Here is an 18,745-nt window from a genome sequence, read left to right on the forward strand (position 1 = left end):
TTATATTTTTAACATATTAAATATAACAAAAAATAAAAAAATAGTATTACACTAATTAAATATATTTTTAAAATATAAGATAGATAAATATGTATAGTTTTGATGATTAAAAAAGAAATGTATTAAATAATTTAGATTTTTTACTAAAATAAAATAAAAAAATCTATATTTATCAAATTGTTTTAAACTAAAATTCATCACGTAAATATTTTTTTATAACTTATATAAATTGTTACAGGATGCGTAATAAATGTACTATTTATTCATAAATCATATTTTATTATCATAAATTATTAAGTTTATTATATCTTTTTTATTACATAAATTGTGCTATTTTACTATTATTTAACTACTTTTAAATTTAATACTATTAATTAATACATAAATAATAATAATAATAATAGAATAATGAATTTTTAAAACTATACATAAAATTTATTAGTCTAACACGATTTACGAATAAATAACCAAAAATCTAATATATTGAATTTTTTTGAATAAAAATAAAACAAAATATACAAATATATATTAAAAAAAATATTTCTAAAAAAATAACATTCATAAATTTATAATAACAAAATATTAAAAATAATACAAAATTTAAATAAAAAACATAAAAATCGTTCCAATGATAAAAATTATAATACACACGCACGCGCGCCTGCGCCCGCGTCCGTCCGCCCGCGTGTACCTACGCACGCCCGCACGTGCGCACACACATTAATATTTCTTGCAAATTAATCTTTACAAGATATTTTTTTTTGACTAATTAATATTTCTAATAAGTTTGACCATACTTGTAAAATAGAAAAAATTTCATCATTTTCGTAGAATCTTAATTTGAAAATAAATCGTAAAATTTTCTAAATAATAATACTTAGAATCATATTAGTTTGTTATATTATAGTGTTCTTAGTCCAAACAAAAAATAATACACCCAAATGTTAAAAAAAAATTAATTTTTATGAAAAAAGTATTTAGACAAATTACAATATTTAATAAAGTATTAGTTTGTGAGTAATTATAATATTTTTAATTCTGTAAAAATATATATATTACCATTAGGATCAAAATTTTCATAATATATATATATATATATATATATATATATATATATATATATAAAATTCTTTTTATTAACTGTATTATGATTTTTTTCATAGGGTGATTTTTACATTATTAATTTAAACTTTGTATTATCATTTTATATTTTGTTATTATAAAAGTATGAATGTTAATTTTTTTTATAGGAATGTTATTCATAACATATTTTTTATAATTTATTTTTACTGAATAAAATTTTATGTGCTAGATTTTTTGTTATTTATTGTATATGGATAAATATCTAAATTGATATTTAAACAATTTTAGATCGGATATTTTAGTCCTTAAAAAATTTTATTTTTTAGAAGTCCTCGTTTATTATTCTCATCATATAGATTGGTTCTTCCATCGTTTATTTTAAAAGAATCTAATTTCTCTTAGAGTGTATTTTTGGAACTTAACTATTTTGTAATAAAATTTATTAAAGATTTATTTGTTCAATAAATATATTAAAAATTTAATTGAAAACAACAAAAGGATCAATTTATCAATTAATTTTTTTGGAGTCTTATTTATCCTTCATATCTGTTAAAGTTAATTTTGTCAGCAATGTAAATTTTAGGATCCTATTTTATAACTTATTCTAAAACAAATGAGATGTATGCTAATTTTTTTTTTTTTTTTATAAAAATGACATTTGTTGAATATCTATTTCTGGGATTGATTTTTGGATTGTTTTGATAATGGTTGATTTAGGGTTTACAATATGGATATCTCTGTGCATGGATTTTGTTAGGAAGAATTGAAATATAAATTAATTTTACTAATAATAAATTGTGTTTATTCTTAAATGTTGATTGTTGTGGCTGTGATGATGTTTTTTAAATGGATTATGTTTTTGTTTTTAATACCTATAGTGATGGGGGACTCAGATTTCACCATAGACATACATCATGGTAGCAAGTTTATGACAAATCTTGAAGTAACACTAACTATTGAAGACGTGAAGCTTCTCATCATGATAAATCTTTTTTGTTACTTCATGCCTTAATATCTTATTTCATATCATGTTATGTGATGCTTTGCGCCCCCAATTTGAGCTAGGATTAGTGGATTACTCATAGATCCTTTTATTGGGTCTGCTATGCAAGCTTCAATTAGTTTTTCTTAACCATGTTTGCTGATTTTGTGGAGTAGAAAAGAGGCAAAACCTTTGTAGCAATGAGCAATGTGATTGCTTTTTACTTGTGGTGTTTGTTATATTTTCTTATCTTTTGTGTAGCCAGTTAATTGATCAACATAGTTAATGATATTCTAGATATGATGATATTTCAACCTTTCTTCTTCATCTTAGTGTCCCATTTTAATCTCTTGACTTTTGAGGAAGAATTGATTGACTGAGATTGGGAATAAGGAGAAGCTGAATGTTTTAGGGGTATTCTATTCGTATTGTGTTGTTTTTTTTTCAGTTTTTTTAGTTGTTTTTAGTTCCTGTCTCTTAAGCTATGAATTTTTAAGTTGTGTAAATTTGTAGTTCAATTTCAATTTTACTTAATTGTTTGCAACTTCTGTTTGTTTTTTAAATTATATTCTAAATTTATATTCTAAATTTTGTTGATGGCTATGATCCATGGATTCTTCAAAATTAAGGATGTATTGTATTACACTCGTATCTTTCAAAGAGTATTTGAGCCAAGGGAATTGGAGTTCTTGATCCTTATATCAGACAAGGCATATACAAGGAATGAAGTTCTGGATATGGTAATATATGTTTTCCTTGTTTAGTACTACTATCTTAACATATATGCATGCATTTATAGAGAAAATAAACTAATATTTATTTGTTTATTTTTGTCTGATAAACCCTTTCAGGAGAAGTTGATGCTGAACATATTGCACTTTAACATGTCTGTTCTAACAGCATATGTTTTCATTAGAAGGTTTCTAAAGGCAGCACAAGCAGACAGAAAGGTAGCAACATGCTTGATAAAATTCATAGTTAAAAACTCTCATTTCTCTTATTATAATGATGATCATTGATATGGTTAAAATTACGAACTTGTTAATTGATACTTACTTACAAGTTTAATGGTTGGTTTCCACCAGAAGGCTGGGTCAGAAAAACTTACAGGGATGCATCGAAAGTACTGTTCTTCAAAGCACAACTACACTGCAAAATGTGAAGCAGCAAGTTTTCTTCTTGATAACTCATTATTGTAGCAACTACATGTATAGCTAGCTATTAACAAAATAGCCACAACTACAAACTTGACTTTTACTTGGGTTGCATATTTGGGGAATCATAGATTTTATTTTTAGGATCATCCCCTCTGATGATGCTTTTTCTTACTTCTAAATTTACTTTCATTTAGTCCCTTTACTTTTACATTATGTTCTTATGGTGGGAACATAACTTTGTCCAAATATGTATTTCTTCTTGTTCCATTCAACAAAATAATGGAAATGATTGGTATAGAAACAATTTCATTCATTATGAGAAGTATTTCATTATTGCTCTTTGCCCAACATGTATAATGTAATGTTTTTTTTTTAATAAAATGTGTGTATGATTTAATCCATGATTACTCTTTAGTTGACAATTCAAACAATCATCTTGAAGATAATCCATGAGCATTGATCGGAAACTTGTGTCGAATTCAAGATGCAGCAACTAAACCGAGCAATTGAACCATAAGAATTTGGGCCAATTGTTTTAAGAATGCTCATCAGCTCATGTATCATTTGAACCATAATATATTACTAGAGAAAAATATTTTAAGAAACTCATATTTGTACCTAGATTGATTAAAGGTACACAAGTAAAAGAATGATAGTAATAAAATAAAAAGGATTATAGGAATATCTTTTATATTGTAGAATCATTGAATAGGGATTATAGGAATATCTTTCATTGAATATTTATAGTTTTATCGAATTTTCAATTAGGTTTTTGTACTTTTTTTTCTTTTTAATTAGGTCCCTAAGGGTATACAAGTAATTTCACAATTTACTAACAGTTTTTTGACGTTTAACGTTAACAATGACTAAATTGAAAAAAAAAATATATAAGGATCCAATTGAAAAGAAAAAAAGTATAGGGACTTAATTGAAAATTCGGTAAAACTATAGGGACCTGCAGAATAATTAAACCTTAATTTTTTATAAGAAAAATATTGTTATTATTGTTAATATTGTTTTAATTATTGTTATAATACTATTATTACAATAATTATAATTAATGAAAATGATAACTATAAATTAAAAATTTTTATCGTTATTTTTAAATGCTTAAATAATATGTTTTTTATTAAAAAAAGTTTATAAATGAACCAATCAATTTTTTTTAGAAGAAAATGAATAATCAATAAGCTTTTTCTTAATAAATTTTCCAATGCTTGTTGAAAAAGAGGTCAGTCACACTAACTTATCACAGGCTCAATTCATCCAACACGGCAACACAAGCTAGCTATAGATCGGACAATATTGTGATTTTATCTCTCTCTTGGTGGGTGAAGGAAAGGACAAATATCTTCTTCACCATGCTCATTAGTCAAACAAGTCTACGTACAAGATTCTCATTCAATCTCATTCTTTAATTTATTTTATTATAAATCTCAATGATTAAAAAGAATGGAACATCATGTACTGCTAAAATACAACGGTATATGTGAAACGCTTCCAATAATATTTTTATTATTCGTTTTCAATCATATTAAGGATCGACCACCAAAATCAACTATTAAAATAAAATATATACTAAAATATAAATATATTTTAAAAATAAATTAAATTATATATAATTTTTATATATAAATATATAATAATTGATTATTAATTTTACTGTGTAAATAATTGATTATATATATTAATTATTTTTTAGCTTTCACGATATTTCAATTCAATTGACTAGGAATTAATCTACCTTAAATCGAGCTTCAATTGAAGTTTTGCTGTGACATAAAGTGGGATTTTTATTATTATTATTATTATTATTATTATTATTATTATTATTATTTGCTTTTTTCCGTTCTAATTTTTCTCCAAATATATCCTATTATTTCGTAGTCATACTTGAAACGGTTTTTTATTTTTTTTATGACCAACAAAGCTAATAAAGGCCAAACACACTAAACAAAAATTACTCTAGAAAAAGGGGTGTCTATGATATTAAACACACATAAAAAAAATATAAGATGGTAAACTATAAAAAAAAATGACAACCAAATTGCAACATACATTCTCTAGATTTAATTTGGATAAATAGATTAATTAAGTTTTTTTAAAAAAAAATTTAAATAATAAATATTTATATTAAAAGTAGCTTATAAATAAATTATTTGTGTTTGATTTTTTAATTCTAAAAGTATTTATTTTAAAATAAATGTAATAAAAAATTTTATTATAAAAATAGTTATTTTTTTAAATTTTCTCATAAATACTTAAATAACTTATTAGAAAGCTACAATTTAATTTTAAAATTATACCAAATATTAATACTATACATTTTTATAAGTTAAAAATTAAAATAAATTACTTATGAATCTATCCAAACAAGTCCTTAGCCGTGAGACGATTAGCACAAACATTTACTTCTCAAAATACATTATGGAACTCTCAGCTTAAAAACTTGTTAAATGTATTTTCAATTACTGCAATAAGAGTTCGAGTAGCTACATAAAGATTAAAATTGTCTTGCAAACACAGTAAAACTACAGCCTTTGAATCCACCTCGATAGAGAGATTGGTAATGTCCCTTGTAGTGGCCAATTCCATACCAAGAAAAATACTCCATAATTCAGCTATGGTTACAATATAGAAGCCTAAATTAACACTAAAATAAGCTAAGAAATTTTTTTCTCATGATCCTTTATAATGCCACCACAAGCAGCTTTTTCATCCTTTGAAATCGAGTCATTTGTATACAATTTAATGAAATTAAGAATGTGTTTGATAAACGCGTTAGAAAAAAAAAAACACGTTTAAACTTTTTGAAAGTTTTAATTTTTGGTTTAGCAAATTTTTATAGTAATTTTGTATTTAAAATCACGTTTACAAAAAATAATAATTTTAAATTTTTGCGTTTCACTAATAGGTTTTTAGCTATCAATACTTAATCTTTATTTAGTTTTTACCAATTTTATCTTTTATACATATTATTTTATTATTTATCAAATTCTTATTATTTTTGCTTATATGAACTCTCTTTTTCTATTATTTATTATTTTTATTTTTTATTAATTATTTGTTTGACATTATACATTTCTATCATTGTAATTTTTTGTATTATTTTTTATTATCTTTTTATAATATAATTTATTGATTCTATCAGATAAAGTAAATTAAACAAAAAATTAATTGTAAATAATAATAATAAAAAATTATAGTATACTAAAAAAGAATACTAAGAGTACTAACAATATACTATATAAATATAAATCTCACTAAATTAGTAAATAATTAGTCAATAAATTAAATTTTAATAAGAAAAATTAAAAAAATAAAAATTATATTAAATTAGGATAGAACTCATTAAAACAAGAATTTTGACACCAATTTCAAAGATTTTGATCCAAAATTAAGTAGAACTAACCGAACTGATTAAATCGAGTCTAAAAGGGGCCCGTGGCCCAACCCAATGGCCCCACACTTAATGAGGGAAGAGCTTCCTTCTTCTCCATTCAGCAAAAGGGGCGCTGAAACAGCCAAGGGGAAGAGGAGACTCCGAAACCCTTAATCCTCATTCAAACCATCATATCTCTTCCATCCGAATTCCAATCGTCGCACCGTTCTCGACCATGCGTCCATCGTGTCGAGCTCTACAAATCTATCAGAACAATTTTATCGGTAAGTCACAATCTCACCTCAGTTTCTCAATCCCCTTTGGTTTTTGAAATTGTGAGCCTTTATGTTGAGATTTTGTCGATTTTAGTATTCTAGGTTAGATTTAGCTTGCGAAACTTATCGGGCTTGGATTGTTTTGTTCGTGGGTGTGGTAAGGATCTCTAATCCTAGTCAATTTCTTGAGTTAGTATGTTAGATATTGAATTTGAGTATATGTGTGCTATGTATATATGAATTAGGATTGTGTATATGTAATTGGAGCTTGAATTGTGGACATTGGTGATTAGCGGAAGCTTGGGTTGATGTTAGAGCTGGAATTATAGTGAGAGGACTTGCTTCTTGCCTTGTTGGTTGCCTTGGACCGAACGTGGAAATCGGCTAAGGTATGGTTTAGGTTTCGCGTATTTAATATATAATGTTCTGTGAAACCTTAGGCTAAAGGACCATAGAATATGTTGGAATGATTAAGCATGTTGAATGTTAGGGTTTGTGATAATGGTTGATGTGACATGGATTGAGTATGTGTTGGTAGTTGTGATTATGTTGGAATCTGAATGCTAGTGGTATTTGATTAATGATGGGTTTGTTGGTAAGGATGTTTGTGTATAATTGATGAATTGTTTATAGTTTTGTTATTTAAAGTAGGAATTCGAGAGCAAAATTGTATAATATTGATGCTTGATGGATGATAGCAGGTTGTATTATTACGTTATTGTGATATTTCATGTTTTAGGACTAATGTTAAGTGTGGAATGGTTAATATTTAAATGGTGAATCATTGAAATAGAGGTTGGAAGATTTTGTGAAAAATTATTTTTTTGGACGAACTTCGGCAAGCCATAACTTGGCTTCCAGATCCCCAAATGATTTCAAACTTATTTTATACAAATATTAGGCCCGTGAAGTTTACGCCGTTTGAAGAACGGAGGAAAATTGATTTAAAACAAAAAAGTTATGTACGTTGGAAGTTTGAGGTTAAAAACTGAAATTCTGCAGTTTTTGACACTTAGTAAAATTTTTGAAAAAATGTACGTCTACGTGTACGCGTGGCATGGACATTTTGCACACGCATACACCCCATTCGCGGACTGTCGCCATTGCCTCCTCCCCATGTATACACGAGAAAGCATATGCGTACGCGTAATGGGGCAGGATGCATGTCCACGCATACGTGTGACATGGGGTGCTTGCGTACGCGAAACTTCCATGCGCATCTGTGCGCTTCTGTTAGGCGCCCATGCGTACGTGTCTATAGGGGATGTGTATGCGTAATGGCCCGTTTGCACGCCCATGTGTACGCATGGCCCAGGCGTACGCGTGACTCCCTTGTTTTCAGCAAAGGTATTTTGTGTTTTAAAGCTCAATTTTGAACTCCCAAACCTCTATTTTCATCCTTTTTAGTCCTAGAACAAATGATAGGCCTAGGAATAACTTGGAACTAGGTAATAGAGATAATTTGGAAATAAAGTAAAGGTTAAAAGTGATGAGTATATGAGGAGAATGTGTATGCATGAAGGATATATAATGCCATGGCTATGATGAACAATTATGTAATGAATATGAATGATTATGAATACTTATGTAGCTTATGCATTTAATGTTATCTGAGATACAAATTTTTCTAGGTAGAATACCGTGGCTTGCCACCACGTGTACCAGGTTGAGACTCGATACTCTGTTGGCCCTACGTCGTAAAGGTGACTGAGCACGTATAAATTTTCAGGAATGGTTATCCCTCATTGAGTAAAATTATATACGGATGTATGATTTATGAATGAAATGAGAAAAATCTATGCATAGACTCATGGGGATGCACGACGGGGGACAGTCTATGGGTTTTGGACTTGTCGGGTTGGCTTGATAATTGACAGATGGGCCTCATCAGCCATAGGACAGACATACATCATGTGCATTTTGTTTGTTTGTTTGCTATGCCTTATTTGGGAATGCCTAACTGAATGTATTATGTTAATTGTAATAATTTTTACTTGCACTACTTGTCTCCTACTTGTGCTTGCATTTATCTGTTTCTCCGTCTTTGCAATTCACTGGAGATGGAGGAACGGAGGAAAGGTGGACAGGTTAAGTGTTAAGTATAAGTTTAAGGTGAGTTAGAATTTTTCTAAATACCTACCCTCTTTCCATGATTTCTATTTAAGACTTTTAAGCTTTTCAATTTGAGAGTCGGCGTTCTAAGATTGCCTCTGGCATTCCCAGGACCTTATATATTATGTGTGTGGCACCTTTACCGTGTTGAGAAACTCCGATTCTCACCCCATACTGTGTTGTTGTTTTTTCAGGTGCAGGTCGGGAGGCTACTCGGTAGGCATATGGACTTCTGAAGCGGAGTGGTTTCTAGGTTTCTTTTGCTATATAGTTTATGTATATATATATGCATTTAGCTTTCACTCCGAATAACTTGTTCATTTTATTCCTCTTAGGGGTTTAAGGAGAGTTAAGGTTTTATCTTTGTATTTTGGATTGATGGGAGATGTACATATGTATGTAAATTCTCTAACCAGCGTTGGCTTCGCAGGCTGAGTTAGGAGCTAGTTATTATGTATCCTTGACTCCCTATTCTCTCTTTTTGTCTATTTATACCTATGATCTTTAGGTTTCTATACGCAAGTAATCTCGTTTCCTGAGCGTTGCGCTTTTATTTTTTGCGATTTTGGTTTCACCTGTTTTTCAAGGTTCCTAGTTATTACATTCTTTCTGCTACTATATGTATATATTTTATTTTAGAGGCCGTAATACCACACCACATTTGTTTTACAGCTTAAGCGTAAGGCTCTGTGTAATAGGGTGTTACAATAAAAAATATCAAAATTTTTTTGATTTATTTCAATCGCTACCAAGATAAATTTTTTATTTTTTAATTATTCTTAGTATTCTCTAAAATTTATATTTTGTTAGTTTTAATTAAAAATATATTTTGCTAATTTTTATGTTATTTTTATTTTAGTATATAAATATTAATTTTATTATAAAATTAATTAATAAGATCTATTCAAATATCTAAATTAAAATGATAAGATAATATATAAAAATTATTTAAGTTGATGTCTATTTCAGTAATTTGTTATTTAAAAGTAATTTTGAGTAGTGTAATCCAAATAATATTTATTTTAGGAAAAGTCTAGGGGGCCAGCAGTTTTATTGAATTTTGGCCAGCATGTAACCAACAGAGGAAGGTGAGCCATTGGATGAAATTTCACACCAATCTCACACCATCAAATCATCATTGATGGCTTGTTGATGGCTAACAATCACAAAAATTGCTGGTCCCCTAACATTGCTCTTTATTTTATTATAATCCATTTTGATATATTGATTGCCAAATATAAATCACCTTAATTCAAACTTATTTTTTAATCAAAATCAAGTTTGCAAAATCAATTTTATGCAAACTCCCATTTGTAAACTGTAATTCAAACACACATTAAGTAACAAACAAAAAAGTTGGTGGAGACCAGCAAATTTGCTTTTTCATGAAAGAACCAATTGTTCTTCAAGTTCTAGCAATTTTGGCTTGAGCAAAAGCAGCAAAATAGACAGATTCTTCTAACATATACCAGTGAACTTCAAAAATATATTTGTTTTGACAAAATCAAAGAGTGTTCAGAGTGCAAGAAAAAAGAGTGGCCAAGGGATACTTTGGTATGTGGATTGAAACGACAGGTTCTCCAAAAGTCACAGTTAAAGTGGTTTGTTGAAGAAAGAGTCAGGTCCCAATGAGTTGTCTATATTCTTCCATGTCATACATGGGATTTTACAATTATGGAAGACATGGAGCAGAGATTTAAAAAAGTTGCCACAAATGCTGCAAAGATCTTCTAGAGTCATTCTTCTTAAAAAATGAAGAGCATTAGTGAGTAAGGTATTATTTGCTACCAGCCAACAAAAAGCTTGGATTCTTTTAGGAGCATTTAGTTTGCAGACTTTCAAGAACAAATCAACAGTAGTATCATTAAGAGGATCAAGATAAATCGAATAGGCCGATTTAATGAAAAAATCACCATTAAAGGAATGCAACCACGCAAAATGGGAGCCCAGTCTTCACTTAGTAACTCCGATCCATAAAGCCATCATGATACCAATCCGATCTTCTAGCATAATCACAAACTTTATCCACAATCATATGCATTGGAACACCAACATGAACAAAATTAGCTAGTCAATGCACACCTGAAATCCAATGATCAGCCCAGAAATGGGTGGTATTGCCAGCACCTAATCTTTAAATAAGATTTCTTTTAAAGTGTGTCCAAAATTAACAAATGCCTTTTCAAACATTAGAACAAGATCGAGGTTTAATTACCCTTGGAACAAGATTATTACCACAGCCATATTTATTTCTTAAAACCCTCACCCACAAGATTAAAAATTTTCATGCCAGCTTCATTATATTAGCATTATTGTGACTTTTGGCCGATCTTAATCCTAGACCACCTTACTGTTCTGGGAGGCAAATTCTGTCCCAGCTAAGAAGGTAAGGCTTTCTCCCCTCAAAGTCATCGTCCCAAACAAAATTTCTACAAATTCTACTAATTTTTCATAAGAGTAAAGTATCGTTTTTGTCCTCAACGTTTGGGGTAAGTTTTAAAGTTGTCTCTAATGTTTAAATCGTTTTATTTAAGTCCCTAACGTTTAAAAATTGACTCAATGTTGTCCTGTCGTTAGGGATCTATTAACAGAATTGACAGCGGGACAAAATTGAGACGATTTTGAAATGTTAGGTACTTAAATAAGATGAAAACGTTGAGGACAAAAATAATACATAGAATTAAATTTTAATTTTATCTTTCAATAATATCAATTTTTTACAGTACATAGTTATTCAATTATTTTTTTATCACATCTAAATAAATTACACTTAATCACATTACTTTTATTTTAAATAAATTTATTTTTTTATAATTTTGCTCTTAAAAATTTTTACTCATCACGAAATGTTTGTAAAATTACTAGAATCACATTACTTTATGGTTTAATTATTCTGTTAGTTCCTATAGTTTTACAAAATTTTCAATTAGGTTCCTATACTTTTTTTCCTTTTAATTGGGTCGTTGCACCAATTTTTTTTTCAATTAAGTCCCTCTTGTTAGTAATTGGCTTAATTGTATAGAGACCTAACTAAAAAAAAAATTGGTGCAGGAACTCAAATAAAAGAAAAAAAAAAGTATAAGGACTCAATTTAAAAAAAATTGGTGAAAGACTCAATTAAAAGGAAAAAAAAGTATAGAGACCTAATTAAAAATTTCGTGAAACTATAAGGACCAACAAAGTAATTAAACCTTACTTTATTGTATATATATGTATCATTTTGTTCTGCAAGTTTATGTACTAGTCATTCTACAAATATTTCATGATAAGTAAACATCTTTAATAGTAAAATTATAAAAAAATAAATTTATTTAGAATAAAAGTAATGTGATTAAGTGTAATTTACTTAGATGTGATTAAAAAATAATTGAATAACTATGTATCGTAAAAAGTTGATATTATTGAAGGAAAAAATTAAAATGTATTTTTATGTATCGTTTTTGTTCCCAACGTATTTGTCCTATTTAAGTCACTAACGTTTTAAAATTGTCTTAATTTTGTCCCGCCGTCAATTCGGTTAACATATCCTTAACGGCAGGACAACATTGAGTCAATTTTAAAACATTAGTACTTAAATAGGACAATTTAAACGTTAGGGACAACTTTAAAACTTATCCCAAACGTTGAAAACAAAAATGATATTTTACTCTTTCTCACAAATACTCAAAGAAAGCTTCATAGTTTGCATAATATATGATGGAATGATAACTAAAATTGATTATGTTAGCGTTACTCTTCCCGCTAGGGATAAAATTCTCACCTTTTAAACACTCACTCTACTTCATCCTTTCCCAAATAAAATGACAGTCCTCTTGCTTTGAGCGCCCATGAAGCAAAGAGATGTCTAGATATTTTTCCAAGTTTGAGGTTAGTGTCATTCCAAGGCCCTCATAGAGATCGAAGTTCCTATTAAACTATTAAAGGATACATTGTCAAATAAAAAAATACAAGACTTTTCATAGCTTACTTTTTTTCCAGAGCTACGACAGAAGAAGTCCAAGATACCTTTCATAAGCTTCACGTCTCCATAGATTACCAAACAAAACAATATCATTAGCGAAGTATAGATGTGACAAATTTGGACCTCCATGATGAAGCACCATCGGCTTCCAAATGTTTAATTCTTATCTTTACTGTTGGCATGCATATTTGAACCATACCATCGACTTATTAGTTTTGCTATATAGTTAGAATTAGGATATATACTAGTGAAAAACTTTCACACGTGACAGCCATTTTATTGGCATAGTACTATATCAGATACGTATCGATATCGATTAGACATTTTATTTTATTGTATGAGACTGAATATCCAAAATATCCTTTACTTATGTTAGAAGGATCGAAAAGATAGTGAAAATGAGCAACTATGTGACTAAAAGAGGAATGAAGCTTAACACCTGACGTACAAAAATCGGTTGAAGCTGATAGGCTGTTTGGTGCAAGCCATCATTGAATATGAACGAAAACTGAAGGAAAAAATTTGGTAACCAAAATTTTTCAGCCATAATTAGCCAAAGTTTTCTATAATTTACTTCATTTATATCTCTTAATAATAGTTTTATTTTTTATTCCACTCTCTTATCATTCTACTTATCACCATTCTTATCAAATCTGTTTATTAATGATATTAATTATAAAATCATATCCCTTTTTATTAGACACTATTGTAATCAATACTTAATATTCTTTTTTATAATTTAATTTTTATATATAAACATACAATAAAGATTAATAATGATTATTTTTTTTTTGGTGGACAAACGGGGTCAAAAATAAAAAAAAAAAAAGCAGAAGAGAAAAAACAACTAAGACCCTCTAAGCCTAAAGGTTCTAAAACAATCCAAACTCAAAGCATAACAAATATCTAAGGGAGGGGCATCATATATATGCAAGCCAAAAGGGAGCTCTTGTCCCTTTTTTGCTAGGAGATTAGCAAACGGGGTCAAAAATAAAAAAAAAAAAGCAAGAGAAAAAACAACTAAGACCCTCTAAGCCTAAAGGTTCTAAAACAATCCAAACTCAAAGCATAACAAATATCTAAGGGAGGGGCATCATATATATGCAAGCCAAAAGGGAGCTCTTGTCCCTTTTTTGCTAGGAGATTAGCTGGAGAATTTGCTTCACGAAGTGTGTGAGACCAGTTGATGTGTTGGATGCGATTGGCAAGAATTCTTATGTCTTCTATTAGAGGCGCACAAGAGTGTAAAGAAGGAACACCATCTTTAACGAAATTGAAAGCTACCTGGGAATCAGTTTCAATAATAATATCATGGAGGTCATTGGCGATTGCAATTTGTATCCCTTTAATGAGCCCATAACTCAGCATGAGTGATCGAACAATTTCCCAAATTCGAAGAGAAGCCTTTGATAAATTTACCCAAATGATCCCTAAAAATTCCACCGCAGGCTGCATTGTTGTTTCGGGAGAAGAAGGAACCATCTACATTAATTTTAGTGACATTTTCAGGAGGAGGATGCCATTTAATCAAGCCATTGGCAATGGGATTCAGTCTTTTCGGCACAATCTCTCTTCTTGTAGCATTGAGAGTCTCAGCCGCACGGGCTTTAATGGCCATCACAGCTTTGGTTGGGTGGGTTATTACTCCCTCAAACACTAGTTTGTTCCTATAAAACCAGATTGAGGAAATAGCAACTCCAAACAAGCATTGCCAAGTCTCTTTCTTCTTCAAGTTACTTATAAGCCAATCACGATGATCTAACCTGAAGAAGTCTCTATCATAATCATTAGAAAATAAAGATTTCCAAACCAAATTAGCATAAGGACAGTCACGAAGAACGTGTAAAATGGTCTCTTCATTCCAATGACATCTTGGGCAACTTGAGTTTGTAGTTAAATGTCTCCTTCTTCTTTCGACGTTAGTAAGAATAGCATTATTGGCAACTAGCCAAAGAAAGGCACGAATCCTTTCCGGCCCTTTCCAATTCCAAGCCAACTTGAAAACTTGGTCTGGCAACGATGGATCCTCCTCGAGAGAGTTGTAGGCTGTCTTCAAACTGAAAGTGCCATCCGAGGAGAGCTCCCAAGCTATACGGTCGCTTCCTTTCCACGGCGAGGGAGGTGCAATAGCAAGGATACGACCAACAACTTCCTCTGGCAGCCATTCCCTCAATTTCTCCTCATCCCAGCTACCTGAAACAGAAAGGAAATCATTCAGAGACACATTCGACACATTAGTATTTAATAATGATTATATTTAAAAACGGTAATTATAATATCAATTACATTAAATAATTGCAATTGATTCTTTGTCCGTTATGGTATTTATCATCAATTATTGGAGATATGAAACATGAAATCTATCCTAATATATACTTTATGTTAATTCAATCATAGTCATTTAAAAATCACAAGAATAACACCATTGCAAGCACAATAGTGTATAAGCCAAGAAATTTTACAAAAAATTATTTTTATCATTGCAAATAGTATGGCAAATGATTTCGACCTTAATACAGTACCTATGGCAGAAGGTGCTGAAGAATTTGAACAACAGACGGACTCACCCAATGAAATTATTGTCAGTCAATCAAGTTCTAAAAATATGAAAAACTACACTAGCTCTGATGAGGTATATGATAATAACCCGGATTATTTTTTGTATATTTTTTAGCATTTTAGTTATATACGTAACATTCTTGATCATTATTTATTTGCTATTTATGTCAAAGAAAAAATAAATTTGGCACCGAAAAATGATACATGATCACTCATGTTATATATATATCCCCCTTCACCTTAGCATCATCACAAACAAAAATAAATCGTTACAAATAAACTGAATTTTTTACTTTTTTAAATAAAACTGTGCAAGTTTGTACTTTATATATAAACTGGACAGATGGGTTCTATTGGTTACACCAAAACTTCATATACCTACTCAAATTTCTTTCCATTAGCCCACTCTTAATAACTAATTTATAAAAAGTATTTCATTAAATCGGTCTTCTTTCATTTTTTCAATTACTTTTTTATATTTAAATTTATGCAGATAAAATATTATTAACGTAAAAAATATTTGGAAGATTTTAAAACAAAATTTAGAGAAATAGGAGCTATGGTCCCTACTATATGCCTTTGATAATTATTATTATTATCATTATTATTATTATTATTATTATTATTATTATTGGAACATATAAGCAACCATTGCGCCTGTTCTGAAAAAGAAACGTTAGGACATGGGTGTTTTCATTCTCTTGTCTGTGTTTTAAGTTAAATAAAAGATAAATCATAGAAATAAGTATTTTGATGACCAATAATTTTTTTATAATATTTAATTCTAAATTACTTAAAACACAATAGAGAATGTAAAAAAAAAAAATAAAAAATATATGTAAATAAAAAAATAATTACATGAAGTTAACATTCACGTTAACATACATAATAAAACGAAATTAGCACCTAAAATTACACTATTGTGTTTTATTTGTTATACTCGATAGTGAAATTAGCAACTTTTGTATAGTTAACTATAGGGTAGAGTTTCATTTGTTTTTTTTTTCTTTGTTTTTTTCCAGGTCATAAACCAAGCCATTGGTGAAGAGGAGCTAGATCCCGAGGAGGGAATGTGCTTCGGCACATTAGAAGATGCGCGTGCATATTATTACCGATATGCGGCTAGGACTGGATTTGTCGTCAAAATAAGAACCACCGGCTGGGAGACTAGAAACGATCAGAGGGTGGTTGTTAATCAGGCTTTGCATTATAACAGAGATGGATACTGCACATCCCGTGTAAAGACACCCAAGAGAAGGAAAACGGTGGCCTCAACAAACTGCAAAGTCCGTTGCTATTTGGCATTAGATAAAATGACAGGACAGTGGAGGATTTCTCGAGTAGAGTTATCCCACTCACACCCGCTTAATCCGAATCTATCTGGAATGTTCTCAGCAAACCGTCAGCTAATTATGCATGTGAAGGACTTGATACAACAAAATGACCAAACTGGCATTAGACCGAGTAAGACGTACCAGGCACTAGCCAATGCCGTTGGTGGCCCTGCTAACCTCACCTTTACAGAGAAGGATGTTAGAAATTACAGTAGTCGTCACTTACGCATTTTCAGGGATGAGACAGATCCAAAAGAGTTACTTAAGCACTTCTTACGGATGAAGGTGCTCAATCCGAACTTTTTCTTTGAAATAGATGTGGACGAAAACCATAGCATTAGAAATGTGTTTTGGGCCGATGCTCGGTGTAGAGCTGCATGGGAATATTTTGGTGATGTTATGACGTTTGACACTACTTACAAGACTAATAGGTACGAAATTATTATTTTTCTGTTGGACTTGATTAGACTTTTTTCCATGAAAGGAATTTGTAGTTTCCACCTACATTACATGTTTTTATATCTCCATTGTTTAGGTACGACATGCCATTTGGGTCTTTCATAGGTGTCAACCACCATGGGATGTCTATGCTTCTTGGGTGCGCATTATTACGGAATGAGGACACTCGTACATTCGAATGGCTTTTTCGTACTTGGTTGAAGTGCATGGGTAAGGCCCCATATGTGTTATAACAGATCAGTCGCTGCAGATGCGTTCTGCATTAGAGACCACATTACCACACACACGCTATAGATGGTGCATATGGCATATCCTAAACAAGATACCAAACAAGCTGGTAGGTTACCGTCGTTTCGATCAGCTTATCATATGCATGAAGAGGATTGTGTTTGAATCCAAATCAAAGGACTCATTTGAGAGAGATTGGAACGATTTCATTGAAGAGTATGACCTCCACAATTCTAGGTGGCTAAATGGTAGTATAATCTTCCGGTTCATTGCTGCCTATGTGCGGCTTTTTTATAGATGTTATTTTATAGTCAATATGGATGTTGCACTTATGGGTTAACTTATGCTATTTGTTTTTTTTCCTATTTATTTGCAGATATGTTTGCTGACCGACACATGTGGGTGCCAGTATTTTTCAATGACGAATTCTGGGCTGGCATGAGGAGCACATAGCGTAGTGAGAGCATGCAATCAGTTTTCAATAAGTACTTAAACAGCAAGAGCTCTTTGTTGCAATTTGTTCGCCAATACCAAAACTGTGTTATAGACAAGGAGCAAAAGGAGCTTGAGTGTGACGCTGCTGATTTAAGGGGTATTATCCCTTGTATTTCTAGCTCACCAATAAAGAAGCAGTTCCAGAGAGAATATAAAAACTCCATGTTTCGAGAAGTTCAGGATCAATTTATAAAAAAGGCAGATTGTGACATCTCCTCAGTCAACTATTGAAGAACGGAAGATTGATGGTTCAGAAGTTACAGTAAACCCTCGTTGTAAGTATAGTTACTAAACCAAGCAATCAACCTTTCTTACAAACGTTTTGGTTGTCACAAGTAAAAAACCCCTAAATAAATTGATAACCGAAGTATTTAAACCTCAGGTCGTCTTCTCAAAGAATTGCAGGGAGGTATGTTCTTATTATTGGTTATGAGTTTGTAAATTGGGGGGTTTTAAGAATGAGGGGCAATTATGATAAATGACGAATAAAATAAATAAATGACTGTAAAATAAACTCTTGGCAAGGTACGAGAAATTGGAAGTCCTATCCTAGTTATCCTTATCAATGATGATGAAAATTGAATCTTAATTCCACTTAGTTAACCTCTGCTGGTGCAAAGGAAGGTCAAGTGGCTAATTAGATTGATCTTCGAATCCTAGTTAATTCCTAGAAAAAGATTAGAATTATAGAAGTTCAAGCTAATTAGCAAAGATAGCG

The 18,745-nt window shown here is 30.3% G+C and overlaps 1 protein-coding gene across 1 annotated transcript; it reads left to right on the plus strand.

The window, feature by feature from the left end:
- Window positions 1-15,443: 15,443 nt before the first annotated feature.
- Window positions 15,444-17,985, plus strand: LOC130934559 (protein FAR1-RELATED SEQUENCE 5-like). Its single transcript, XM_057864118.1, has 5 exons — window positions 15,444-15,584; window positions 16,534-17,276; window positions 17,381-17,472; window positions 17,541-17,780; window positions 17,909-17,985. The coding sequence occupies exons 1-5, from the start codon at window positions 15,444-15,446 to the stop codon at window positions 17,983-17,985; spliced, it is 1,293 nt and encodes a 430-aa protein (XP_057720101.1).
- The last annotated feature ends 760 nt before the right edge of the window (window positions 17,986-18,745 follow it).

Source organism: Arachis stenosperma, chromosome 6, assembly GCF_014773155.1.
Source record: "Arachis stenosperma cultivar V10309 chromosome 6, arast.V10309.gnm1.PFL2, whole genome shotgun sequence".
Taxonomy (NCBI): Eukaryota; Viridiplantae; Streptophyta; class Magnoliopsida; order Fabales; family Fabaceae; genus Arachis; species Arachis stenosperma.

Coding starts and splice junctions, on each gene's coding strand:
- LOC130934559 (XM_057864118.1), top strand. CDS start 15,444: ATGGCAAATGATTTCGACCTTAATACAGTACCTATGGCAGAAGGTGCT. Junction 17,473..17,540: donor ATTACGGAATGAGGACACTC/GTACATTCGAAT, acceptor GTGTTATAACAG/ATCAGTCGCTGCAGATGCGT. Junction 17,781..17,908: donor CAATTCTAGGTGGCTAAATG/GTAGTATAATCT, acceptor ATTTATTTGCAG/ATATGTTTGCTGACCGACAC.